Raw genomic sequence first — 27104 nt, 5'->3', positions numbered from 1 at the left:
CGGCAGCCGCGGGCCGCCCCCTGACCCGGAAGGGCTCCGCGCGGGGCCGGCGCAGCATGGCCCTGCGGGGCGGAAGCCGGGGAGAGAACCAGGGCGAGCGCTGCGGGGCGGAAGTGACGCCAGCCGGCGCCGCGGCCCCCCCCGGGATAAGAGGAGCCGGGCGCGAGGCAGGCAAATGAGGGCGCCGCTCCGCCAATGAGCGTGCTCCGAGCCTGCGCGCGAGCGGGGAGAGCCGCGCCACGCTAGAGCCGCCGCGGACGGGGAGCGGAGAGGGTCAGTCCGCGGGGGGTCCACCTGCGCGCGCGCCCCCCCCCCAACAGCCCCTCTCCCTGGCCGCCTGCCGCGGTGCATCATGGGAGCGGGGCTGCGGAGGTGGGGGGGGAGTTGGCGGGGCCTGGGGCGGGAGCAGGGGGCGGGGCTTGGGGCAGGGAGGGGGCGGGGCTTGGGGCAGTGTAAGACTAGGGGGCGGGGCTGGGGGCAGGGCCTGTGGCGGAGGCAGGGGAGGAGCTTGGGTCAGGGAGGGGGCGGGGCCTGCGGCGGAGGCAGGGGAGGAGCTTGGGTCAGGGAGGGGGCGGGGCCTGCAGCAGGGGGCGGGAGCAGGGGCGGAGCTTGGGGCAGTGCACGTGTATGGGGCTGGGGGCGGGGCCTGCAGCAGGGGTGGGAGCAGGGGGCGGAGCCTGGATCTAGGGCAGGGGGCGTGGCTTAGGGTGGGGGCGGGGCGGGAGCAGGTTGCAGCTACCCCAGGACATTGTGGGTAACGCCCGGGGTCGGGAGGTAATCGTGGAATTGAGTAACCGATTAATCGATATGCAAAAACGTGTCGGTGAATGCTACAGCCGACTCGCCGCCCCCCCGGTAAATGTGCGCGCAGACTGGCCAGCAGCCCAGCTGGGTCCTGGCTTGCGCCGGATCCGGGGCCTGGCCCTGCTGCGGCTCTGCCGTTCAAGTGCACTAGGAGCCGGGCGGGCAGGGAGCCTGGCTCAGGTCTGGCTGACGCCGGATCCGGGGCCTGGCCCTGCTGCGGCTCTGCCGTTCAAGTGCATTAGGAGCCGGGCGGGCAGGGAGCCTGGCTCAGGTCTGGCTGACGCCGGATCCGGGGCCTGGCCCTGCTGCGGCTCTGCCGTTCAAGTGCATTAGGAGCCGGGCGGGCAGGGAGCCTGGCTCAGGTCTGGCTGACGCCGGCTCCGGGAGCTCAGACCCCCCCGACCCCAGACGGGCTGCTGCCCCCCTGCGCTGCTGCCTCTGTATCAGGCAGGCGGCTGGCCCGCAGGGGGGCTGGCTTTGAAACAGGCTCCCCTCGCAGACCGGCTCCCGGTGCTGCTGCCTCGGACACCGCGGCAGCGGCACGGCGGGGCGGGGGCTCCTCGGGAGTGGGGCCGTGTCGTGTGCTTTGCTTTTAGATCCCAGGGAAAGCGGAACCCCCCAGAGAGACGTTCCTGCAGTTGTTTGAGTGTGACAAGCCTTAGCAACAATCGCTGGACAATTGAAAACACTGGAGCTATGTCTACACTCGCGGCTTCTTGCGGGAGTAATATGCAAATGAGGCGAAGCGTGGAATATCGCCGAGCCTCATTTGCATACCTAATGAGCCCCCACTTTTTTCAGAAGAGGCTCTTGCGCCAGGAGGAGCATCTACACTGCCCCTTCTTGGGCAAGAAAACCCTCTTGCCGCGAATGTAGACATAGCCCAGGGCTTAAAATTGAAAGCAATTCGCACAGCGCGAAGTGCACACGCCAGTCCTAGCCGAATCTAATACCCTCATTGCGCCTAGGTCACTTACTTGTCACCGGTGCGCTCCCGACAGTGCCAGGCCGGGGGTCGTGGTGGCTTGGATGCCTGCACGTCGGCACTGAAGGGGTGTGAAGGGTCCGTTCCTTGTTCCGGTGTGTCAGGGACCCCCCGTCCCCGATCCTGCACCCCTGTAGCAGCCAGAACAGACTCCCCAGCCGGTAGAACAGGGGGGTTATTGCTTCTCCGGGATACAGCCCAGCACAGACGCGATGTGGCTACAGGAGTCAGGGCCAGGATACCTCCGACCCCTAGGGTTAGGGGTCCATCGCCCCCTCAGCTTAGTCTGTTCCCCTCATGTTTCCCAGCCAGAAGCCGCCTTGCTCCCAGAACCTGCCCTCCCGTCTCCCCCTCCCTCTGGGACGGGCTGGGACCCGTGTCTGGGTGAGTCTGGGAATCGCACCTCACAGCGCAGGGGGACCCCGGGTCACAGAGCAGACAGGCCCCCCCCCCCCCGCGATTGTTCTTCCTAAACCCAACTGACAGCCAAGCGAGACTTGGTCGGCCTACGCCTGTCTACCCATCAGCTACCGTTTCCGGAAGATCCCTCGTATGCCGATATCCAGGGCCCATTTGCAATGGCCCGGTATGCGCCAGCGCGTCTGGACTGTCTCTTATCACAGTGGGACGTCCTAGGACCAGGCTGTTCCTGCTCTCTGGCCTGGTCTCGCCGGCCTGTCCACGTTCCGCAGCGTTGGGCGGCCCTGCTGACTCCCCCCCCCCCCGGCCTGCGTACCGACGTGTGCGCCCGGGCTCCAACCAGACCCAGGGGGGGTGTTAGAGCCGTGCTTGGCCAAGGCCGGGCGCTGCAGGCGTTGCTGGTCTGGTCCCGGGAGGGCCGCCCTGGCTCCCCGGCAGCGCTGCCTCCACCCCCAGGGACTCCAGACCAGTCGAGTAACGGCTCAGAATCCGCGATCACTCGGCTAGTCAGTGAACCAACATCGACCATCCGTAGTGCAGGGGGAGGCTCCACCCCCCCCCGCTCACCCCTGTGTCTGCTTCCTCCCGCAGCCCCCGGGTGCCAGTGCAGCCTCCCCCCCACGAGCGCCCCACCATGCTCGTCCTGCCCCCCGGCCTCACTGAACAGGAGGAGGCCTTGCAGAAGAAGTTTGCCAAGCTGAAGAAGAAGGTCGGAGCCTGTTGCCCCACCTGGGGGGGGGGGGTGCTGGGCGAGATGGGCCCTGTGGTGCGGGGGGAAGGAAATATGTGGGGCGAGATGGGCCCTGTGGGGCGGGGGGAGGGGCGTGTGGGGCAGGGGGAGGGGTATGCTGGGCGAGATGGGCCCTGTGGGGCGGGGTGAGGGGTGTGTGGGGCAGGCGGAGGGGCATGCGGGGCGAGATGGGCCCTGTGGGGCGGGGGGAGGGGCGTGTGGGGCAGGGGAGCGGGATACGCGGGGCGAGATGGGCCCTGTGGGGCGGGGGGAGGGGCGTGTGGGGCAGGTGGAGGGGTATGCGGGGCGAGATGGGCCCTGTGGGGCGGGGGGAGGGGCGTGTGGGACAGGGGGAGGGGTGTGCGGGGCGAGATGGGCCCTGTGGGGCAGGGGGAGGGGCGTGTGGGGCAGGGGGAGGGGTGTGCGGGGCGAGATGGGCCCTGTGGGGGGGGGGGAGGGGCGTGTGGGGCAGGGGGAGGGGTGTGCGGGGCGAGATGGGCCCTGTGGGGCGGGGGGAGGGGCGTGTGGGGCAGGGGGAGGGGTGTGCGGGGCGAGATGGGCCCTGTGGGGCGGGGGGAGGGGCGTGTGGGACAGGGGGAGGGGTGTGCGGGGCGAGATGGGCCCTGTGGGGCGGGGGGAGGGGGTATGCGGGGCCTGTGGGGTTCTGGGGCTGCGGGGCGGGGGCAGGAACTGACGGACGTTTTCACCCCCCAGAAAAAGGCTCTTCTGGCTCTAAAGAAGCAGCAAAGCTCCACCAGCCAGGCCAGCCAAGGAGGCATCAAACGCTGTGAGGCCGGGCAGAGCCTGGGGGGTGCTGGGGGCAGGGGCCGGCGGGCGGAGGGGGGGGCGGGGGCCGGCGGGCGGAGGGGACCTGGGAGCCCGGATGGCTGGGATCTCTGGGAGGGCAGTGGGGGCCGGTGGTTACAGCGGGATGCGGTGGGGGCGGGTGGGGGCAGTGGGGGTGCGGTCCCCCGTGGTTACAAGCAGGGGGAAGCGGAAGCCAGTGGTTACAGTGGGGGGGAGGGGGGGGCTGGGGAGCCAGGATTCCTGGGTTCTCCCCCTGGTTCTGGGAGGGAAGTGCAGGCTAGGGGGGGGGGGGGCGGGGCGGGGGGGGGCTGAGCTGGGGGGGGGGGAAGCCAGGATGCCGGGGGCAGGGGGGGGGGGGCCCTCCCCTGCCGGGGGGGGGGGGAAGTGGAGGCTAGTGGTTAGAGCGGGGGGGGGTGAGCTGGGAGCCAGGGTTCCTGGGTTCTCCCCCTGGCTCTGGGAGGGAAGTGCAGGCTAGTGGTTAGAGCGGGGCGGGGGTGAGCTGGGGGCCAGGATTCCTGGGTTCTCCCCCTGGCTCTGGGAGGGAAGTGCAGGCTAGTGGTTAGAGCGGGGCGGGGGTGAGCTGGGAGCCAGGATTCCTGGGTTCTCCCCCTGGCTCTGGGAGGGAAGTGGAGGCTAGTGGTTAGAGCGGGGGGTGAGCTGGGAGCCAGGATTCCTGGGTTCTCCCCCTGGCTCTGGGAGGGAAGTGCAGGCTAGTGGTTAGAGCGGGGCGGGGGTGAGCTGGGAGCCAGGATTCCTGGGTTCTCCCCCTGGCTCTGGGAGGGAAGTGCAGGCTAGTGGTTAGAGCGGGGGGTGAGCTGGGAGCCAGGATTCCTGGGTTCTCCCCCTGGCTCTGGGAGGGAAGTGCAGGCTAGTGGTTAGAGCGGGGGGGTGAGCTGGGAGCCAGGATTCCTGGGTTCTCCCCCTGGCTCTGGGAGGGAAGTGGAGGCTAGTGGTTAGAGCGGGGGGTGAGCTGGGAGCCAGGATTCCTGGGTTCTCCCCCTGGCTCTGGGAGGGAAGTGCAGGCTAGTGGTTAGAGTGGGGGGTGAGCTGGGAGCCAGGATTCCTGGGTTCTCCCCCTGGCTCTGGGAGGGAAGTGGAGGCTAGTGGTTAGAGCGGGGGGGGTGAGCTGGGAGCCAGGATTCCTGGGTTCTCCCCCTGGCTCTGGGAGGGAAGTGCAGGCTAGTGGTTAGAGCAGGGCAGGGGTGAGCTGGGAGCCAGGATTCCTGGGTTCTCCCCCTGGCTCTGGGAGGGAAGTGCCGGCTAGTGGTTAGAGCGGGGGGGTGAGCTGGGAGCCAGGATTCCTGGGTTCTCCCCCTGGCTCTGGGAGGGAAGTGCAGGCTAGTGGTTAGAGCGGGGCAGGGGTGAGCTGGGAGCCAGGATTCCTGGGTTCTCCCCCTGACTCTGGGAGGGAAGTGCAGGCTAGTGGTTAGAGCGGGGGGTGAGCTGGGAGCCAGGATTCCTGGGTTCTCCCCCTGGCTCTGGGAGGGAAGTGCAGGCTAGTGGTTAGAGCGGGGCAGGGGTGAGCTGGGAGCCAGGATTCCTGGGTTCTCCCCCTGACTCTGGGAGGGAAGTGCAGGCTAGTGGTTAGAGCGGGGCGGGGGTGAGCTGGGAGCCAGGATTCCTGGGTTCTCCCCCTGGCTCTGGGAGGGAAGTGGAGGCTAGTGGTTAGAGCGGGGGGGTGAGCTGGGAGCCAGGATTCCTGGGTTCTCCCCCTGGCTCTGGGAGGGAAGTGCAGGCTAGTGGTTAGAGCGGGGGGGGGTGAGCTGGGAGCCAGGATTCCTGGGCTCTCCCCTGGCTCTGGGAGGGAAGTGCAGGCTAGTGGTTAGAGCGGGGGGGGTGAGCTGGGAGCCAGGATTCCTGGGTTCTCCCCCTGGCTCTGGGAGGGAAGTGGAGGCTAGTGGTTAGAGCGGGGCAGGCTTGGGGCCCGGACGCCTGCGGTCTCTCTGGGCACTGGGAAGGGAGTGGGGGCCAGTGGTTAGAGCTGGGGGGTCGGCTTGGGGCCGGGGAGTCCCAGGCTGCCCCCACGGGGGTTTTGGGGTGCTGCGCTGGGCCTGCCCTCGGGGTTCCCAGCCGGGGGGTGCTCGGTGGTGACGTGCTCCTCTCTTTGCTGCAGTCCCGGCGCCCGCAGAGGAAGTCCCTGTACGAGAGGTGAGTGGGCGCCCCCCCCCCCATGACCTGGCCGGCTCGGACCCGGCGCCTGCCCTGACCCCTCCCGCCCCCGCAGCTTCGTGAGCTCCAGCGAGCGCCTGCGGGACCCCGAGAAGGAGCCGGAGGAGGAGCGGGACCCCGAGAGGGAGAGGGAGCGGGAGCCGGAGCGCGCCGAGGGGCTGCGGACCTTCGAGTGGGACTACGACCGGGAGCACGAGCGGGACCACAGCCGGGAGAGGGACCGGCGAGCGGGACGGCGGCTTCCGCCGTAGGCACCCCACGGGGCTGGGCACAGGGCAGCTGGGTCCTCCCCGACTCTGCAGGGGAGCAGGGGCTAGTGGGTAGAGCGGGGGAAAGGGGGCTGGGAGCCAGAATTCCTGGTTCTCTCCCTGGCTCTGGGAGGGAAGTGGGGGCTAGTGGTTAGAGCAGGAGGGGCTGGGAGCCAGGACGCCCAGCTCTGGGAGGGAAGTGGGAGCTAGTGGTTAGAGCAGGGAGGGGCTGGGAGCCAGGACGCCCAGCTCTGGGAGGGAAGTGGGGACTAGTGGTTAGAGCAGGGAGGGGCTGGGAGCCAGGACGCCCAGCTCTAGGAGGGCAGTGGGGACTAGTGGTTAGAGCAGGGGAGGGGCTGGGAGCCAGGACGCCCAGCTCTGGGAGGGCAGTGGGGGCTAGTGGTTAGAGCAGGGAGGGGCTGGGAGCCAGGACGCCCAGCTCTAGGAGGGCAGTGGGGACTAGTGGTTAGAGCAGGGAGGGGCTGGGAGCCAGGACGCCCAGCTCTGGGAGGGCAGTGGAGGCTAGTGGTTAGAGCAGGGAGGGGCTGGGAGCCAGGACGCGCAGCTCTGGGAGGGCAGTGGGGGCGAGTGGTTAGAGCAGGGAGGGGCTGGGAGCCAGGAGGCCCAGCTCTGGGAGGGCAGTGGGGGCGAGTGGTTAGAGCAGGGAGGGGCTGGGAGCCAGGAGGCCCAGCTCTGGGAGGGCAGTGGGGGCGAGTGGTTAGAGCAGGGAGGGGCTGGGAGCCAGGACGCCCAGCTCTGGGAGGGCAGTGGGGACTAGTGGTTAGAGCAGGGAGGGCTGGGAGCCAGGAGGCCCAGCTCTGGGAGGGCAGTGGGGGTTAGTGGTTAGAGCAGGGAGGGGCTGGGAGCCAGGACGCCCAGCTCTGGGAGGGCAGTGGGGGCTAGTGGTTAGAGCAGGGAGGGGCTGGGAGCCAGGACGCCCAGCTCTGGGAGGGCAGTGGGGGTTAGTGGTTAGAGCAGGGAGGGGCTGGGAGCCAGGACGCCCAGCTCTGGGAGGGCAGTGGGGGTTAGTGGTTAGAGCAGGGAGGGGCTGGGAGCCAGGACGCCCAGCTCTGGGAGGGCAGTGGGGGCTAGTGGTTCGAGCAGGGAGGGGCTGGGAGCCAGGAGGCCCAGCTCTGGGAGGGCAGTGGGGGCTAGTGGTTCGAGCGGAGCGGGGGGGCTGGGCACAGGATGCCTGGATCCTTGCCGGGCTCCGGGGGCTGGGCGCCGGGACGCCCGTGGGTCGCACTCCGGAGGCAGGGGGCTCCCGGCGGCTCTGAGCCGGCTCTGACCCCGGCAGGGTCTGACTCCTTCCCGGACCGGCGGGCCCCGCGCAAGGGGAACACGGTGTACGTCTACGGCACCGACATGACCCAGAGCCTCCTGCGCGGCGCCTTCTCCCCCTTTGGCACCATCATCGACCTCTCCATGGACAACCCCCGCAAGTAAGGGCGGAGCCAGGGCAGGAGGGTGGGCGGGGCTGGGGGGATGAGGGGCGGGGCTTGGCTGAAGCAGGGAGGGCAGAGTTAAGGGGGAATCGGGGAGTAGCTAACATGGTTCTGTTCCAGAACAGAGAGGGGCGGGGCTGGATGGAAGGGGGAGGAGCTAAAGGGGGCTGGATGGAAGGGGAGGAGCTAAAGAGGGGCGGGGCTGGGTGGAAGGGAGGAGCTAAAGAGGGGCGGGGCTGCAGCACGGGTGGGGTTGGGTCCAGTGACTCCCCTTTCACCTCTTCCTCCCCCCCCCCCCCCAGCTGCGCCTTCGTCACATATGAGAAGATGGAGTCAGCAGATCAGGCCATTGCTGAGGTACAGCCCCTCCCCCCGCCCCTCCCTGCAGCTGGCTCTGGGGTGGGGGCTGGGTACACAGGGACCCCTCGCCCGGCGCTGGGATGCAGCTGGCTCTGGGGTGGGGGCTGGTTACAGGGGGACCCCTCGCCCGGCGCTGGGATGCGGCTGGCTCTGGGGTGGGGGGCTGGTTCCACGGGGACCCCTCGCTCAGCACTGGGATGTGGCTGGCTCTGGGGTGGGGGCTGGATACACGGGGACCCGGCGCTGGGATGCGGCTGGCTCTGGGGTGGGGGCTGGGTACACGGGGACCCCTCGCCCGGCGCTGGGATGCGGCTGGCTCTGGGGTGGGGGCTGGTTACACGGGGACCCCTCGCCCGGCGCTGGGATGCGGCTGGCTCTGGGGTGGGGGCTAGTTACATGGGGACCCAGCGCTGGGATGCGGCTGGCTCTGGGGTGGGGCAGGGGGCTGGTTACACACGGATAGTTCCCTGAAGACGTCCACTCCACGGGCAGCGGCAGTCAGAAAGCAAACAGGATGTTCGGAGTCATTGAAAAAGGGCCAGAAAACAAGGCAGAGAATCCCTTCTGGCCGCTGCGTAGATGCGTGAGCCGCCCACAGCCGGAGTGCTCCGCACCGGTGCGGTCACCTCCTCTCAAAGATACTGGCACTGGGAAAGGTTCAGAAGAGGGCAAGTAACCAGGCCCCGTGTGAGGAGAGATTCGAGATTTGGACTTGTGAGCTTGGGCAAGAGGAGAGGAGAGGAGAGGTGCTAGAGGGCTGGAAAAGTATGCTGGGGGGAGAAAGTGAATAAAGAAAAGTCATTTAATTGTTTCCATAATATAAGAACTAGGGGCCGCACAGCGACATGAACAGGCAGCAGGATTAAAACAAAGCAAAGGATGTTTTTCTTCACTCGCTGCAGGGTTAACCTGTGGAACTCCTCGCCAGAGGAGGTTGTGAAGACCAGGATTTTAACAGGGTTGGAGAAAGAGCTAGATAGATTCATGGAGGTTGGATCCCTCAATGGCCGGTAGCCAGGCAGGGCAGGGAGGGGTCCCTGGCCTCTGTGGGTCAGGCTGGGAATGGGCGACAGGGGAGGGCTCCCTGGGTGGTTCCCTGTTCTGTCCCTTCCCTCTGGGGCTCCAGGCAGTGGCCACTGTGGGCAGCCAGGACACTGGGCTGAAGGGACCTTCGGTTCTTATGACCCCCTCGCCCGGCGCTGAGATGCGGCTGGCTCTGGGGTGGGGGCGGGGGCCTAGGAACAGCCGCATAGAACGGGCCAGTCCCACGGTTTAGGTGGCCCCTCTGGGGTCTCATCAGCGCCCTTTCTCCCCCAGCTGAACGGGGCCGTGGTGGAGGACGTGCAGCTGAAAGTCAGCATCGCCCGGAAGCAGCCCATGCTGGACGCCGCCACAGGGAAATCCGTCTGGGGGTCGCTGGGTGAGGGACGGCCGCCTGGGCCCTCTTTGGCGGGAGGGAGGGGGCGGGGGGGCTAGGACCCCCTGGGGACGCCCAGAGGCAGGGGGGGGTTGGAAGTGGGGGAGACGGGGGCTGCCTAGGATGCCGGAGGTTACTGAGAGGCAGGGGTGGAAGTGGGGAGCGGGGGCTTGGACCCTTGGGTTGCCCAGAGGCGGAGGGCTAGGGCCCTTGGGGTTGCCCAGAAGTGGAGGGGTTGGAAGGGGGCTAGGGCCCTTGGGGTTGCCCAGAGGCGGAGGGGTTGGAAGGGGGGTGGGGGGCTTGGAGCCCGGGGGTCGCCCGGAGGCGGGGGGTGGAAGTGGGGGGCCAGGCTGCAGGGGCGGTTCCGTCCCCCCCTAACCCCCCGTCCCCCCCCCAGCGGTGAAGAACAGCGCCAAGGGGTCGCACCGGGACAAGCGCTCGCAGGTGGTCTACAACGAGGACCTGTTCTGAGCCGCCGGCGCCGGAATAAAGCGGCGGAGCCGGTGCCCGAGCCGCGTGTTTATTTCCGGGGGGCGGGGGGGGCTCACAGGAAGCCCAGCCCCTCCTCGGCCAGCTGCTCCCGCAGCCAGGGCAGCACGGTGAAGAGGTTGAGGTGGAAGTCGCGGGCGTGGGCCGGCGCCTGCTTCTGCCGCTGCTTGCAGACGTCCACCACGCCCCAGCTGATCACGCCCACCTGGGGGGAGGGAGAGGTGGGTAGGGCAGGCGGGGGGGGGCCGGCCGGCGGGGGGGGGGGGGCACTCACCTGGACGTAGCGTTTGCCTTTGGCGATGATGAGCGGGCCCCCCGAGTCGCCTGCGGGAGGAGGAAGGGGTCAGGAGGGGGGTAGCAGGATCAGGGTCCCATGGGGGCCAGCGGGGGATCGCCGAGGGCAGGGGGACCCAGGCTGGGGGGCCTGTGAGCTCACGGGCCGGGGGGCATTGGGGGAACCCCTGGGGGCAGAGGGATGGGGCCCCGAGGGCAGGAAGACCCAGGCCAGGGCTCGGGTAGGGGAGTGTTGGGGAGCCCAAGGGCGGAGAGACCCAGGCCACAGTGTTTCAGGGGGATCCCCCTGGCTGGGGGGAAATTTTAGGGGGAATCCCCAAGGTTGGGGGATGGGGCTCGGGGCCCGTGGGGGAGATCCCTGAAGGAGGAGGGGGGTTCAGGGGCCCCGGGGGGATCCCCGAGGGCGGAGGAAGGGGGCTGGGCCCCTGGGGGGATCCCCGAGGGCGGAGGGGGGGATCCCGGGCCCCTGGGGGGGATCCCCGAGGGCGGAGGGGGGAGGGATCCCGGGGGGGGGCGCTGGGGCTCAGGGCCGGTGGGGGGGGATCCCGGGCCCCTGGGGGGATCCCCGAGGGCGGAGGGGGATCCTGGGCCCCAGGGGGATCCCCGAGGGCGGACGAAGGGGGCTGGGCCCCTGGGAGATCCCTGAGGGCAGAGGAGGGGGGCTGGGCCCCTGGGGGATCCCCGAGGGCAGTGGGGAGGGATCCCGGGGGCGCCGGGGCGGCCCTCACCCTTGCAGGTGTTGGGGTCCACGACGGGGTCGATGCCGCCGGTGCAGAGGAAGCGGGGCGTCACCACCTGGCTGACGTCCGTCACGTTGACGTAGATGGAGGCTTTCTTGGCGTCCGCCTCGCAGGCCGATTTCTGGGGGCAGAGGCAGGCTGAGCCCCCTACGGCCCCCCCCCCTGGGGTCCCCACCCGGCCAGGGGCTGCCGCCGTCCCCACGGAGCCCCGGCTCAGCCCTGGCACCTCTGCGCCCCTCCCCATGGGGCCGGGGCCCCCCCCGCCAGCGGGGTCCCTCAGTCCCTCACCTTCACCCCGTTCTTAATGTGCACGGTTTGCCGCTGCAGCGTCTTCTTTTGGGACTGCGGGTCCTTCCCCTCGTGCAGGAACAGCGCCTGCACCTCGCCCGCCGTCAGCAGCAGCCGCTCTGCGGAGCAGGGAGACGGGTGGGATGGGGGGCGGGCAGGGGGCAGGGGCAGGACGGGGGCGGGCAGGGGGCAGGGGCAGGACGGGGGGCGGGCAGGGGCGGGGGGCGGGACGGGGGGGGGGGGGTTCAGCTCTTACCGTGGTCCTTGCAGGTGGTCTGCGGGTGGGGCTTGCGCAGGGCGCGGGTGGTGCCCTCGGTGCAGGGCAGGCAGATGGGGCTGTGGGGCAGCAGAGGGCAGGGGTCAGTGGGGGAGCAGCAGGAGGCCGGAGGGAACAGGGGCAGGAAGGGCAGGGACCAGTGGGGGCAATAGGAGGCCCTGGGGGAAGTGGCGGGGGGCAGGGGCGGCGGGGGCAATAGGGGGCCCCGGGGGAAGTGGGGGGGGGGGCCGGCGGGGGCCCCGGGGAGGCGGGCCGGGGGCGGGGGCCCGGGGGCCCCGGGGGAAGTGGCGGGGGGCAGGGGCCGGCGGGGGCAATAGGGGGCCCCGGGGGAAGTGGCGGGGGCAATAGGGGGCCCCGGGGGAAGTGGCGGGGGCAGGGGCCGGCGGGGGCAATAGGGGGCCGGGGGGGTGGCGGGGGCAGGGGCCGGCGGGGGCCCCGGGGGAAGTGGCGGGGGGCAGGGGCCGGCGGGGGCAATAGGGGGCCCCGGGGGAAGTGGCGGGGGCAATAGGGGGCCCCGGGGGAAGTGGCGGGGGCAGGGGCCGGCGGGGCGGGGGGGCCCCGGGGGGCGTGGCGGGGGCAGGGGCCGGCGGGGGCAATAGGGGGCCCCGGGGGAAGTGGCGGGGGCAGGGGCCGGCGGGGGCAGGGGGCCCCGGGGGGGGCGGGGCGGCGGGGCCGGCGGGGGCCCCGGGGGAAGTGGCGGGGGCAGGGGCCGGCGGGGGCAATAGGGGGCCCCGGGGGAAGTGGCGGGGGGCAGGGGCCGGCGGGGGCAATAGGGGGCCCCGGGGGAAGTGGCGGGGGGCAGGGGCCGGCGGGGGCAATAGGGGGCCCCGGGGGAAGTGGCGGGGGCAGGGGCCGGCGGGGGCAATAGGGGGCCCCGGGGGAAGTGGCGGGGGGCAGGAGCCGGCGGGGGCAATAGGGGGCCCCGGGGGAAGTGGCGGGGGGCAGGAGCCGGCGGGGGCAATAGGGGGCCCCGGGGGAAGTGGCGGGGGGCAGGAGCCGGCGGGGGCAATAGGGGGCCCCGGGGGAAGTGGCGGGGGGCAGGGGCCGGCGGGGGCAATAGGGGGCCCTGGGGGAAGTGGCGGGGGGCAGGGGCCGGCGGGGGCAATAGGGGGCCCCGGGGGAAGTGGGGGGCGGGGGCAATAGGGCGCGGGGGCCCCACTCACCGGGCCGTGAAGGAGGAGGGGACCTTCTTCTCCAGCTTGAGCAGGGCCACGTCGTAGTCGTAGAACTCGGGGACCCCGGCGCCCTGCAGCCCCCCGATGTGGTACTTGGGGTGGCTCCGCAGGGCCACCACCCGGTTCCCCCTGTCGGCGCGGGCCCCGGGCTGCCGCCCGCCCCCTCCTCCAGGTCCACGCTGATCCACTGCGCCTGGTCGTCGATGTTGAAGCAGTGGGCGGCCGTGAGCACGAAATACTCCGACACCAGGGCCCCCTTGCAGGACTCCACCCCCTTGCCGGGGCGCTGCCGGAGCAGAGACAGGGGTTACTCCCGCCCCACGGCCCCCCCCCCCCGCGGGCCTGCCCCCCGGCACCCCACTCACCGTCACCTTGATGCTGACGTGCCAGGGGTTCTTCTGGCGGTCGCTGGCCTCCGGGAACTCCCAGCCCATCCCGCACATGCTGAGCGTCTCGCTCTCGTCTGCGGGCACAGCCGCTCAGCGCCGCGCCACGGGGGGGGCCTGGGTTCCCAGGGGGGCAGGGGGCCTGGGTTCCCAGGGGGTGAGGGGTGGGGGGAGCTGGACGCCTGGGTTCCCTGGGGGTGGGGGGCCTGAGTTCCCGGGGGCGGGGGACCTGGGTTCTGTGGGGCGGGGGAAGATGGACGCCTGGGTTCCCTGGGGAGCGGGGGGCCTGGGTTCCCAGGGGCGGGGGCAGATGGACGCCTGGGTTCCCTGGGGGGCAGGGGGCCTGAGTTCCCGGGGGCGGGGAGACCTGGGTTCTGTGGGGCAGGGGGAGCTGGACACCTGGGTCCCGGGAGGGGCGGGGGCCTGGGTCCCGGGGGGAGCTGGACGCCTGGGTCCTGGGGGGGGCGGGGGGCCTGGGTCCCAGGGGGAGCTGGATGCCTGGGTCCCGGGGGGAGCTGGACGCCTGGGTCCCGGGGGGCGGGGCCTGGGTCCCGGGGGGAGCTGGACGCCTGGGTCCTGGGGGGGCGGGGGCCTGGGTCCCAGGGGGAGCTGGATGCCTGGGTCCCGGGGGAGCTGGACGCCTGGGTCCCAGGGAGGCGGGGGCCTCGGTCCCGGGGGGCAGGGGGCCTGGGTCCCGGGGGGGGCGGGTACCTATCATGTGGTGGAAGGTTTTCTGCAGATCCTTCATGTCTTGCACGGAGAAGACATGTTTCTCATCGCTCTTGTGCGAGGCCAGTGAGTTGAGGTTGGGCAGGTTCACCAGGGCCCCCACCCCGAACACGTAGATATCTGGGGGCAGAAGCCACGTAAGCAGGGCCTATGGGCCCCTCCCCCACTGAGCCCCGATTCCCCTCCCTCTTGGCCCCCAGGCCTCTTCCCTATGGGCCCCTCCCCCACTGAGCTCCAATTCCCCTCCCTCTTGGCCCCCCAGGCCTCTTCCAGCCCCCTCCCCCACTGAGCCCCAATTCCCCTCCCTCTGGGCCCCCCAGGACTCTTCCAGCCCCTCCCCCACTGAGCCCCGATTCCCCTCCCTCTGGGCCCCCCAGGACTCTTCCAGCCCCCTCCCCCACTGAGCCCCGATTCCCCTCCCTCTGGGCCCCCCAGGCCTCTTCCCTATGGGCCCCTCCCCCACTGAGCCCCGATTCCCCTCCCTCTTGGCCCCCCAGGCCTCTTCCAGCCCCCCCCCCGCCCGGCCTCTCACCCAGGTAGTCCTCGCGGTTGCGGCCGATGCTCAGCAGCTCCCGGATCTGGTGCACCACCGGCTCCGGGGCCCCATGTTGGTGTTCCCTGTGGGGAGGCAGCGTGGGGGGCGGTTGGTGGGGTTGGAAGGTGCTGGGCAGCACATGGCGGGTGCAGTTGGGGACGTGGCGGGAGGATTGAGGGGTTTGGGGGACAGATTGGGGGGCAGAGGGTTAGGGGGTACGGGGGGGTTGGGGGGTTGGGTGGTACAGGGTGGGGGTTGAGAGGTGTCTCATCGTCCGTCATGATGACCAGCACGTGGCGGGTGGAGTTGGGGACGTGGGGGGCTGGGTGGGGGGACTGGGGGGCGGGGAGGACCGAGGGGGGGGGGCGGGGGGGTCTCACCGTCCGTCATGATGACCAGCACGTGGCGGGTGGAGTTGGGGATGTGGGGGGCGGGGGAACCAGGGGGGCGGGGGGGGTCTCACCGTCCGTCATGATGACCAGCACGTGGCGGGTGGAGTTGGGGATGTGGGGGGCGGGGCGGGGGGGGAACCGGGGGGGGGGGGGGTGGGGGAACCGGGGGGGGGGGCTGGGGGGGGGGGGGGTCTCACCGTCCGTCATGATGACCAGCACGTGGCGGGTGGAGTTGGGGATGTGGGGGGGGGGGCGGGGGGACCGGGGGGGCGGGGCGGGGGAGGGAACCGGGGGGGGGGGCGGGGGGTCTCACCGTCCGTCATGATGACCAGCATGTGGCGGGTGGAGTTGGGGACCGCGGGGGCGGGGCGGGGGGGACCGGGGGGGGGGGGGGCGGGGCGGGGGGGGAACCGGGGGGGCGGGGGGGGGGTCTCACCGTCCGTCATGATGACCAGCACGTGGCGGGTGGAGTTGGGGACCGCGGGGGCGGGGCGGGGGGGACCGGGGGGCGGGGCGGGGGGGGGGAACCGGGGGGGCGGGGGGGGGTCTGCGTCCGTCATGATGACCAGCACGTGGTGGGTGGAGTTGGGGACGTGGGGGGCGGGGCGGGGGAACCGGGGGGGGGGGGGGGTCTCACCGTCCGTCATGATGACCAGCACGTGGCGGGTGGAGTTGGGGATGTGGGGGGCGGGGGGGGGGGACCGCGGGGGGCGGAGGGGCCGGGGGGGGCGGGGGGTCTCACCGTCCGTCATGATGACCAGCACGTGGCGGGTGGAGTTGGCCACGGGGGCCACCTTGTGTCCCTGCTGCAGCTCGTCGTGCTCCTGCTCGATGATCATGTTGTGCACGGCCTCGAGCGCCCGCCGCGTGTTGGTGCCGCTGCGCAGGGCGTGGGCTGGGGGGGCAGGGGCTGGTGGGTCAGGCCCCCCGGCACCCCAATGCCCCCTCCCGGTGCCCCCACATCCCCCCCGCCCCCCGCAGCCCCCCAAATCCCCTCTTCCATCCCCGCAGCCGCCCAAATCCCCTCTTCCTGCCCCCCGCAGCCCCCAAATCCCCTCTTCCTGCCCCCCGCAGCACCCCAAATCCCCTCTTCCATCCCCGCAGCCCCCCAAATCCCCTCTTCCTGCCCCCCAGCACCCCACATCCCCCCTCCCTGCCCCCTAATGCCCCCTCCCCGCAGCCCCCCAAATCCCCTCTTCCTGCCCCCCGCAGCCCCCCAAATCCCCTCTTCCTGCCCCCCGCAGCACCCCAAATCCCCTCTTCCATCCCCGCAGCCCCCCAAATCCCCTCTTCCTGCCCCCCAGCACCCCACATCCCCCCTCCCTGCCCCCTAATGCCCCCTCCCCGCAGCCCCCAAATCCCCTCTTCCTGCCCCCCGCAGCCCCCAAATCCCCTCTTCCTGCCCCCCACCCCCCTCCAGCACCCCAAATCCCCTCTTCCATCCCCGCAGCCCCCCAAATCCCCTCTTCCTGCCCCCCCAGCACCCCATCCCCCTCCCCTGCCCCCTAATGCCCCCTCCCCGCAGCACCCCAAATCCCACCCCCGGCTCCCCCACGTGTCCATTCTGCCCCCCAGGCCCCGGCCTCACTCTGGTATTTCAGCTCCCCCAGCTTGTCGCTGACGTAGTTGGCGTCGCTGCTTTGGGGATCCGTGGTGCGCACGACCACTTTGGGGTCGGTGGCGAAGGTCAGGAGCCCGTAGCGGGGAGACACCCCGTAGCTGGAGATCTGCCAGGGAGGGGGGCAGGGAGGCCTTGGGGGGCAGGGCCTGCCTGAGCTTTCAGGGACTGGGGAATGTGGGGCCAGTGGGTGTCAGGGGGAACGGGTGTGTCAGGGGATGGGGGCGGGAGTCGGGGGTGTCGGGGGATGGGGGGCCAGTGGGGGCGGGTGTCGGGGGAACGGGGGTGTCGGGGGATGGGGGCGGGAGTCGGGGGTGTCGGGGGATGGGGGGCCAGTGGGCGGGTGTCGGGGGAACGGGGGTGTCGGGGGATGGGGGACCAGTGGCGGGTGTCCGGGGAACGGGGGGGCGGGGGATGGGGGGCCAGGGGGCGGGTGTCGGGGGAACGGGGGTGTCGGGGGATGGGGGGCCAGTGGGCGGGTGTCGGGGGAACGGGGGAGTCGGGGGATGGGGGGCCAGTGGGCGGGTGTCCGGGGAACGGGGGTGTCGGGGGATGGGGGACCAGTGGCGGGTGTCCGGGGAACTGAGGGTGTCGGGGGATGGGGGACCAGTGGCGGGTGTCCGGGGAACGGGGGTGTCGGGGAATGGGGGACCAGTGGGCGGGTGTCGGGGGAACGGGGGAGTCGGGGGATGGGGGGCCAGTGGCGGGTGTCGGGGGAACGGGGGTGTCGGGGGATGGGGGGCCAGTGGGCGGGTGTCGGGGGAACGGGGGAGTCGGGGGATGGGGGGCCAGTGGGCGGGTGTCCGGGGAACGGGGGTGTCGGGGGATGGGGGACCAGTGGCGGGTGTCCGGGGAACAGGGTGTCGGGGGATGGGGGACCAGTGGCGGGTGTCCGGGGAACGGGGGTGTCGGGGGAATGGGGGACCAGTGGCGGGTGTCCGGGGAACGGGGGTGTCGGGGGATGGGGGACCAGTGGCGGGTGTCCGGGGAACGGGGGTGTCGGGGGATGGGGGACCAGTGGCGGGTGTCCGGGGAACGGGGGTGTCGGGGGATGGGGGACCAGTGGCGGGTGTCCGGGGAACGGGGGTGTCGGGGGATGGGGGACCAGTGGCGGGTGTCCGGGGAACGGGGGTGTCGGGGGATGGGGGACCAGTGGCGGGTGTCCGGGGAACGGGGGTGTCGGGGGATGGGGGACCAGTGGCGGGTGTCGGGGGAACGGGGGTGTCGGGCAATGGGGGACCGACGGGCGGGTGTCGGGGGAACGGGGGTGTCGGGGGATGGGGGACCGGCGGGCGGGTGTCGGGGGTGTCGGGGGATGGGGGCATCGGGGCGCCGGGGGTCCCCACCTTCTCGATGAGCTGCACGAGGGCGTCGCGGGCCAGCGAGAAGTTCCCCTCCCCCACGCTGTCGGAGGCGTCCAGCACCAGGTAAATGTTCATGGAGCCGCCGGGCTCGATCCGGATCTTGCGCTTCGCGGTTTCGGCTGGGGGGCGAGGGGGGTCAGGGGGGCCTGGCTCCCCCCGGACGGGCCCCCTGCCCCCCTCCCCTCCCCTGCCCCAGCCTCTGACCCCCCCGCAGCCCCTCCGTGCCCCCCACTCACAGAGGGTCCGGTTGGGATCCGCCACCTCCGCGGTCTCGGCGAGGGAGGAGATGAACGCGGCCGACACCTCCTCGGGGGTGTCATAGGTGGACCGGTCTGGGGGGGAAATGGGGGCTGAGGGCCTGGGGGGTCGCTCCCCCAAGCTCCCCCTTCCTCGACCCCCCGCACTGAGCTCCCAGCCCCCCACCCTCTACCCCAGCCCCCCCGCGCTCCGCTGCCCCCTGTGCCCCCCACACTGAGCTCCCAGCCCCCCTCTACCGCAGTCCCCCCGCGCTCCACTGCCCCCTGTGCCCCCCGCACTGAGCTCCCAGCCCCCCTCTACCCCAGCCCCCCCCGCGCTCCACTGCCCCCTGTGTCCCCCACACTGAGCTCCCAGCCCCCCTCTACCCCAGCCCCCCCGCGCTCCACTGCCCCCTGTGTCCCCCACACTGAGCTCCCAGCCCCCCACCCTCTACCCCAGCCCCCCGCGCTCCATTCCCCCTGTGCCCCCCGCACTGAGCTCCCAGCCCCCCACCCTCTACCCCAGCCCCCCGCGCTCCACTGCCCCCTGTGTCCCCCCACACTGGGCTCCCAGCCCCCCTCTACCCCAGCCCCCCCGCGCTCCACTCCCCTGTGCCCCCACACTGAGCTCCCAGCCCCCCTCTACCCCAGCCCCCCGCGCTCCCTCCCCCTGTGCCCCCCCACTGAGACTCCCAGCCCCCCACCCTCTACCCCAGCCCCCGCGCTCCACTGCCCCCTGTGTCCCCCACACTGAGCTCCCAGCCCCCCACCCCCAGCCCCCCCGCGCTCCACTGCCCCCTGTGCCCCCCACACTGAGCTCCCAGCCCCCACCCTCTACCCCAGACCCCCCCGCTCCACTCCCCCTGTGCCCCCCACACTAGCTCCCAGCCCCCCACCCTCTACCCCAGCCCCCCGCGCTCCACTGCCCCCTTCCTCGACCCCCCGCACTGGGCTCCCAGCCCCCACCCCTGCAGACCCCCGCGCTCCACTGCCCCCTGTGTCCCCCACACTGGGCTCCCAGCCCCCCACCCTACCCCAGCCCCCCCGCGCTCCACTGCCCCCTGTGTCCCCCACACTGGGCTCCCAGCCCCCCACCCTACCCCAGCCCCCCCCGGCTCCTGCCCCCTGTCCCCCACACTGGGCTCCCAGCCCCCCACCCCTACCCCAGCCCCCCCGCGCTCCACTGCCCCCTGTGTCCCCCACACTGGGCTCCCAGCCCCCCACCCTCTACCCCAGCCCCCCCGCGCTCCACTGCCCCCTGTGTCCCCCACACTGGGCTCCCAGCCCCCCACCCTCTACCCCCCCCCGCCCCCTGCCCTGTGCCCCCCGCACTGGGCTCCCAGCCCCCCCTCTACCCCAGCCCCCCCGCGCTCCACTGCCCCCTGTGCCCCCGCACTGAGCTCCCAGCCCCCCCCCTCTACCCCAGCTCCCTGCCCCCCACCCCCCCCGCGCTCCACTGCCCCCTGTGCCCCCTGCACTGAGCTCCCAGCCCCCCCCCCTCTACCCCAGCCCCCCCGCGCTCCACTGCCCCCTGTGCCCCCCACACTGGGCTCCCAGCCCCCCCCTCTACCCCAGTCCCCCCGCGCTCCACTGCCCCCTGTGCCCCCCCACACCTGGCTCCCAGCCCCCCCCCTCTACCCCAGCCCCCCCGCGCTCCACTGCCCCCTGTGCCCCCTGCACTGAGCTCCCAGCCCCCCCCCTCCCCCAGCCCCCCCCGCGCTCCACTGCCCCCTGTGCCCCCTGCACTGAGCTCCCAGCCCCCCACCCTCTACCCCCAGTCCCCCCCGCGCTCCACTGCCCCCTGTGTCCCCCGCACTGAGCTCCCAGCCCCCCCCCCTACCCCAGCCCCCCGCGCTCCACTGCCCCCTGTGCCCCCCGCACTGAGCTCCCAGCCCCCCCACCCTCTACCCCAGTTCCCCCGCGCTCCACTGCCCCCTGTGCCCCCTGCACTGAGCTCCCAGCCCCCCACCCTCTACCCCAGCCCCCCCGCGCTCCACTGCCCCCTGTGTCCCCCACACTGGGCTCCCAGCCCCCCACCCTCTACCCCAGCCCCCCCGCGCTCCACTGCCCCCTGTGCCCCCCGCACTGAGCTCCCAGCCCCCCACCCTCTACCCCAGCCCCCCCGCGCTCCACTGCCCCCTGTGCCCCCCGCACTGAGCTCCCAGCCCCCCACCTCTACCCCAGCCCCCCGCGCTCCACTGCCCCCTGTGTCCCCCGCACTGAGCTCCCAGCCCCCACCCTCTACCCCAGCCCCCCCGCGCTCCACTGCCCCCTGTCCCCCGCACTGAGCTCCCAGCCCCCCACCCTCTACCCCAGCCCCCCCGCGCTCCACTGCCCCCTGTGTCCCCCGCACTGAGCTCCCAGCCCCCCACCCTCTACCCCAGCCCCCCCCCCGCGCTCCGCTGCCCCCCTGTGTCCCCCGCACTGAGCTCCCAGCCCCCCACCCTCTACCCCAGCCCCCCCGCGCTCCACTGCCCCCTGTGCCCCCCGCACTGAGCTCCCAGCCCCCCCCCTCTACCCCAGCCCCCGCGCTCCACTGCCCCCTGTGCCCCCTGCACTGAGCTCCCAGCCCCCCACTCCACCTTCTGGCCCAGTCCCCCCCCACGCTCTGCTGCCCCCCCACCCTGCCCCCGGCCCCCACCTCTGCACTCAGGCTCCGCCCCGCTCCAGACGCCCGATTCCTGGCAGGTGCGTTCGCTGGAGCCCAGCATCTCCAGCCCCCGGCGGCACCGGTACCGGACCCGATCCTCCACCCGGTAGTGCTGCCCGTCCTTCATCGCCCCGATGGGGATGCCGGGGTCCGGGCACTGGCCCTCTGCGGGGAGAGGCCGGCTCAGCCCGTGCCGGGGCATGTTGGGGGGGCGTCGGCTCAGCCTGGGGGCCGCGTGTCTTGGGACGTGTTAGCCTGTGTTGGGCCCCTGCCTGGGGGTGCTGGAGCATGTTAGCCCATGTGAGGCCGTGTCAGGGCATGTCAACCAGTGTTGTGGCATGTTGGGGCATGTCAGCCTGCGTCGGAACATGGGGGGCCATGTCGGGCCATGTTGGGGTGTGTCGGGGAGTCTCAGACCATGTCAGGATGTGCAGGGCCGTGTCAGGGTCTCAGGGCATGTTGGGGCATGTCAGCCCGTGTTGGGGCATGTAGGGCTGTGTCAGGGAGCCTCAGCCCATGTCAGGGCATGTCAGCCAGTGTTGGGCCGTGTTGGGGCCTGTGGGGCCGTGTCGGGGCGTGTCAGCCAGTGTTGGGCTGTGTTGGGGCGTGTGGGGCCGTGTCGGGGCGTGTCGGGGTGTCCCAGCCCGTGTCGGGGCCGTGTCGGGGGCATGTCAGGGCGTGTCGGGGCATGTTGGGGCATGTCAGGGGCATGTCGGGGCGTGTTGGGTCGTGTCGAGGCGTGTTGGGCCATGTCAGGGCGTGTTGGGGCATGTCGGGGCGTGTTGGGGCGTGTCGACGTGTGTTGGGCCATGTCAGGGGCGTATTGGGGCGTGTTGGGTCGTGTCGGGGCCATGTCAGGGCGTGTTGGGCTGTGTCGAGGCGTGTTGGGGCATGTCAGGGCGTGTTGGGGCGTGTCGGGGAGCCCCAGCCCGTGTGGGGCCGTGTGGGCAGGCGCGGCCGCGCCCCTCACCTCCATCGTCGCACACGACGGTCTCGCCGCTCCACTTGCCGTTGGGCTGGCAGGTGCGGGTGGGGGCCCCGCGCAGCGTGTACCCCTCGAAGCACTCGAAGGTCACGGTCTGGCTGACGTTGTAGAGCGTGTGGCGCGGGTGGAATTGCCCGTTCTCGAACTCCACCGGGCCCGGGCACTGGATGGCTGCGGGGCGGGGGCAGGGTGAGCACGGGAGCCCCACGGCTCCCCCCGGTGCCCACCCCCGCTTCCTGGAGCCCCCCACGGCTCCCCCCGGTGCCCACCCCCGCTTCCTGGAGCCCCCCACGGCTCCCCCCGGTGCCCACCCCGCACTTCCTGGAGCCCCCCACGGCTCCCCCCGGTGCCCACCCCCGCTTCCTGGAGCCCCCCACGGCTCCCCCCGGTGCCCACCCCCGCTTCCTGGAGCCCCCCACGGCTCCCCCCGGTGCCCACCCCCCGCTTCCTGGAGCCCCCCACGGCTCCCCCCGGTGCCCACCCCCGCTTCCTGGAGCCCCCCACGGCTCCCCCCGGTGCCCACCCCGCACTTCCTGGAGCCCCCCACGGCTCCCCCCGGTGCCCACCCCCGCTTCCTGGAGCCCCCCACGGCTCCCCCCGGTGCCCACCCCCGCTTCCTGGAGCCCCCCACGGCTCCCCCCGGTGCCCACCCCCGCTTCCTGGAGCCCCCCACGGCTCCCCCCGGTGCCCACCCCGCGCTTCCTGGAGCCCCCACCCCCCCCCGCTTCCTGGAGCCCCCCACGGCTCCCCCGGTGCCCACCCCGCGCTTCCTGGAGCCCCCCACGGCTCCCCCCGGTGCCCACCCCCGCTTCCTGGAGCCCCCCACGGCTCCCCCCGGTGCCCACCCCCCGCTTCCCGGAGCCCCCACGGCTCCCCCCGGTGCCCACCCCCGCTTCCTGGAGCCCCCCACACCCCCCGCTCCCCCCGGTGCCCACCCCCGCTTCCTGGAGCCCCCCACGGCTCCCCCCGGTGCCCACCCCGCGCTTCCTGGAGCCCCCCACGGCTCCCCCCGGTGCCCACCCCGCACTTCCTGGAGCCCCCCCACGGCTCCCCCGGTGCCCACCCCCGCTTCCTGGAGCCCCCCACGGCTCCCCCCGGTGCCCACCCCCGCGCTTCCTGGAGCCCCCCACGGCTCCCCCGGTGCCCACCCCGCGCTTCCTGGAGCCCCCCACGGCCCCCCGGTGCCCACCCCGCGCTTCCTGGAGCCCCCCCCACGGCCCCCCCCGGTGCCCACCCCGCGCTTCCTGGAGCCCCCCACGGCTCCCCCCGGTGCCCACCCCCCTCCCGGAGCCCCCCACCCCACCCCCGCTTCCTGGAGCCCCCCACGGCTCCCCCCGGTGCCCACCCCGCGCTTCCTGGAGCCCCCCACGGCCCCCCCCGTGTTGCCCACCCCGCGCTTCCTGGAGCCCCCCACACCCCCCCCGGTGCCCACCCCGCGCTTCCTGGAGCCCCCCACGGCTCCCCCCGGTGCCCACCCCGCACTTCCTGGAGCCCCCCACGGCTCCCCCCCCGTGCCCACCCCGCACTTCCTGGAGCCCCCCACGGCTCCCCCCCGTGCCCACCCCCCGCTTCCCGGAGCCCCCCCCACGTCCCCCCCCGTGCCCACCCAGCGCTTCGCAGACCCCCCCCACGGCTCCCCCCCCTCCCCCCGCGCTTCCTGGAGCCCCCCACGGCTCCCCCCCATGCCCACCCCGCGCTTCCTGGAGCCCCCACGGCCCCCCGGTGCCCACCCCCGCTTCCTGGAGCCCCCCACGGCTCCCCCCCATGCCCACCCCCCGCTCCTCAGAGCCCCCCGCTCCCCCCCGGTCCCCCCCGCTCTCCAGAGCCCCCCCACGGCTCCCCCCGGTGCCCACCCCGCAGTCCTCTGAGCCCCCCATGTTCCACCCGGTGACTGCCCCACAGTTCCCAGAGCCCCACCCCACGACCCCCCCCGGAGCCCTCGACACCCGCCCCAGCCCCCCCCAGAGCCCCCCCCCCACGGCCCCCCACACTCTCCAGAGCCCCCCACAACCCCCCATGCCTGCCCCACAGTCCTCTGAGCCCCCCACAGCCCCCCCCTATGACTGCCCCGCAGTTCCCAGAACCCCCCCCCATGACCCTCCCAGAGCCCTCGACCCCCGCCCCACAGCCCCCCAGAGCCCCCCCCCACGGCCCCCCACACTCTCCAGAGCCCCCCATGGGTCCCCCATGCCTGCCCCCCCGTCCTCTGCAGCCCCCCACGGCTCCACCCTATGACTGCCCCACAGTTCCCAGAACCCCACCCCATGAGTCCCAGAGCCCTCGACACCCGCCCCACAGTTCCCAGAGCCCCCCCCCACGGCCCCCCACACTCTCCAGAGCCCCCCACGGCCCCCCATGCCTGCCCCGCGGTTCCCAGAGCCCCCCCCCCCCCCCGGGTGTCCCCAGGGCTCGCCCCACGGTTCCCGGACCCCCCCGCCTCCCAGTTTCCACCCCCACTAGAGCCCCCCAGACAACACCCGACCTCCAGCCCGGCCCCCCGCGCCCCGACCCACCTCTGCACTCGGCCTTGGCCAGCGGGCGCCCGTCCCGAGAGCTCAGCGGGCTCCAGCGGCTGTCGGCGCGGCACAGGCGCACGGGCGTGGGGTACGGGTACTGCCCCGCGGGGCACTGGTACACCAGCGCCCCCCCCTGCCGCTGCAGCTTGCTCGAGCCCCCCACGATCGCCGCCGCCTGGAGGTCGCAGCTCGGGCCCTTGCTGGGGGCCGCGCCTGGGGAGAGCCAGAGCGTCGGGCGGCGCCACGACCCCCCGAAAGGCCCCCGGAGCGCAGGCATCAGCGGGGGGGCCCCGAAACACCCCCCGGAGCGCAGACATCAGCGGGGGGGGCCCGAAACCCCCCCCGGAGCGCAGACATCAGCGGGGGGCCCCGAACCCCCCCCCGGAGCGCAGACATCAGCGGGGGCCCCCGAAACACCCCCCGGAGCGCAGACATCAGCGGGGGGGCCCGAAACCCCCCCCCGAGCGCAGACATCAGCGGGGGGCCCCGAAACCCCCCCCCCGAGCGCAGACATCAGCGGGGGGCCCCGAAACACCCCCCCGAGCGCAGACATCAGCGGGGGGCCCCGAAACACCCCCCCGAGCGCAGACATCAGCGGGGGGGGGCCCGAAACACCCCCCGGAGCGCAGACATCAGCGGGGGGGCCCCGAAACACCCCCCCGGAGCGCAGACATCAGCGGGGGGCCCCGAAACACCCCCCCGGAGCGCAGACATCAGCGGGGGGCCCCGAAACACCCCCCGGAGCGCAGACATCAGCGGGGGGCCCCGAAACACCCCCCGGAGCGCAGACATCAGCGGGGGGGCCCGAAACACCCCCCCGGAGCGCAGACATCAGCGGGGGGCCCCGAAACACCCCCCGGAGCGCAGACATCAGCGGGGGCCCCCGAAACACCCCCCGGAGCGCAGACATCAGCGGGGGGGCCCGAAACACCCCCCCGGAGCGCAGACATCAGCGGGGGGCCCCGAAACACCCCCCGGAGCGCAGACATCAGCGGGGGGGGCCCGAAACCCCCCCCGGAGCGCAGACATCAGCGGGGGGCCCCGAACCCCCCCCCGGAGCGCAGACATCAGCGGGGGGCCCCGAAACACCCCCCCGGAGCGCAGACATCAGCGGGGGGCCCCGAAACACCCCCCGGAGCGCAGACATCAGCGGGGGGGGCCCGAAACACCCCCCGGAGCGCAGACATCAGCGGGGGGGACCCCGAAACACCCCCCGGAGCGCAGACATCAGCGGGGGGCCCCGAAACACCCCCCGGAGCGCAGACATCAGCGGGGGGGGCCCGAAACACCCCCCGGAGCGCAGACATCAGCGGGGGGGCCCGAAACCCCCCCCGGAGCGCAGACATCAGCGGGGGGGCCCCGAAACACCCCCCGGAGCGCAGACATCAGCGGGGGGCCCCGAAACACCCCCCGGAGCGCAGACATCAGCGGGGGGGCCCCGAAACACCCCCCGGAGCGCAGACATCAGCGGGGGGCCCCGAAACACCCCCCGGAGCGCAGACATCAGCGGGGGGCCCCGAAACACCCCCCGGAGCGCAGACATCAGCGGGGGGGCCCCGAAACACCCCCCGGAGCGCAGATATCAGCGGGGGGGCCCCGAAACACCCCCCCGAGCGCAGACATCAGCGGGGGGCCCCGAAACACCCCCCCGAGCGCAGACATCAGCGGGGGGGCCCCGAAACACCCCCCGGAGCGCAGACATCAGCGGGGGGCCCCGAAACACCCCCCCGGAGCGCAGACATCAGCGGGGGGCCCCGAAACACCCCCCCGGAGCGCAGACATCAGCGGGGGGCCCCGAAACCCCCCCCCCGGGGCGCAGACATCAGCGGGGGGGCCCGAACCCCCCCCCGAGCGCAGACATCAGCGGGGGGGGCCCGAAACACCCCCCCGCCCGGCCATCGGGGTGGGCCCCCCGATATACACTCCAGGGCCCCCAATTCTGTAGGACCCCCCCCAAGGAGGCCCCCCCCGTCTGCCCGATGCCGAGGGGGCTGCGGGGGCCCGAGGAGCCGGGCGAGGTCGGGGCGCGGGGGAGGCGAGTTGGGGGGTCGGGGGGGTTGGGGGGCCGGGACCCACCGAGGCGCAGCGGCGCCAGCAGCAGGCAGGCGAGTAGCGGGGCTGCGGGTCCCATCGCGTCCGTCCGGGGCTGCGCGGAGCCGGGTCTGGCAGGTGGGGGGGGGGCCTGGCTCCCTCCCTTGCGAAACCTGCTCCGCCTGGCCCCGCGTCCGGGAACTGCGGGGGGGGGCGGGGCATTCCCGGGCGGGGGCGGGGGGCAGATGCGGGGGCAGGGCCCCTCCCCCGCCCACCAGGGCAGGTGACTTTTGAGAAATGGGCAGAACCCCCCCTCCCCCCCCCCCGCCCTAAACAAACTTCCTCCTGGCGCCCCCCCCCCCGCCAAACCGCAGGGGGGGGGGCGCCCGGGGCCTTGCCCAACAGCTGGCAGCTTCTGTCCCGTGACAGGGTGGGGCGCCCGGCTCTCACCACTCAGCCCCACTGCCCCCCCCCCGGGAGGGGACCCAGGCTCCCTGCTCTCACCACTCAGCCCCACTGCCCCCCCCCGGGAGGGGACCCAGGCTCCCGGCTCTCACCACTCAGCCCCACTGCCCCCCCCCCCCCCGGGGAGGAGACCCAGGCTCCCTGCTCTCACCACTCAGCCCCACTGCCCCCCCCCGGGAGGAGACCCAGGCTCCCTGCTCTCACCACTCAGCCCCACTGCCCCCAGCCCCGGGGAGGGGACCCAGGCTCCCTGCTCTCACCACTCAGCCCCACTGCCCCCCCCCGGGAGGGGACCCAGGCTCCCGGCTCTCACCACTCAGCCCCACTGCCCCCCCCCGGGAGGGGACCCAGGCTCCCCGCTCTCACCACTCAGCCCCACTGCCCCCCCCCCGGGGAGGGGACCCAGGCTCCCTGCTCTCACCACTCAGCCCCACTGCCCCCCCCCCGGGGAGGGGACCCAGGCTCCCGGCTCTCACCACTCAGCCCCACTGCCCCCCCGGGGAGGGGACCCAGGCTCCCCGCTCTCACCACTCAGCCCCACTGCCCCCC

At 73.2% G+C, this 27104-nt stretch overlaps 2 protein-coding genes across 2 annotated transcripts; one reads left to right on the top strand and one right to left on the bottom strand.

Moving 5' to 3' along the window:
• The first annotated feature begins 73 nt into the window (after positions 1-73).
• NELFE (negative elongation factor complex member E) lies at positions 74-9889 on the top strand. Its single transcript, XM_089771456.1, is given in 10 exon segments — positions 74-273; positions 2801-2918; positions 3654-3875; positions 5593-5894; positions 5971-6138; positions 6140-6162; positions 7461-7605; positions 7911-7965; positions 9286-9388; positions 9783-9889. Coding segments are annotated over 9 exon segments (1167 nt in total). The 5' UTR covers positions 74-273; positions 2801-2843; the 3' UTR covers positions 9857-9889.
• Positions 8757-26296, bottom strand: CFB (complement factor B). The gene is given in 19 exon segments (XM_089771640.1): positions 8757-10079; positions 10149-10198; positions 10897-11029; positions 11197-11315; positions 11453-11532; positions 12637-12803; positions 12806-12934; positions 13014-13111; positions 13746-13883; positions 14296-14364; positions 14367-14381; positions 15433-15585; positions 16279-16417; positions 17655-17791; positions 17909-18004; positions 20550-20723; positions 21529-21714; positions 24057-24272; positions 26136-26296. Coding segments are annotated over 19 exon segments (2304 nt in total). The 5' UTR covers positions 26191-26296; the 3' UTR covers positions 8757-9929.
• Positions 26297-27104: the final 808 nt, after the last annotated feature.

Source organism: Pelodiscus sinensis, chromosome 19 (assembly GCF_052426305.1).
Source record: "Pelodiscus sinensis isolate ZL-2025 chromosome 19, ASM5242630v1, whole genome shotgun sequence".
NCBI lineage: Eukaryota > Metazoa > Chordata > Testudines > Trionychidae > Pelodiscus > Pelodiscus sinensis.
This window is presented reverse-complemented; position numbering and strand designations above follow the sequence as displayed.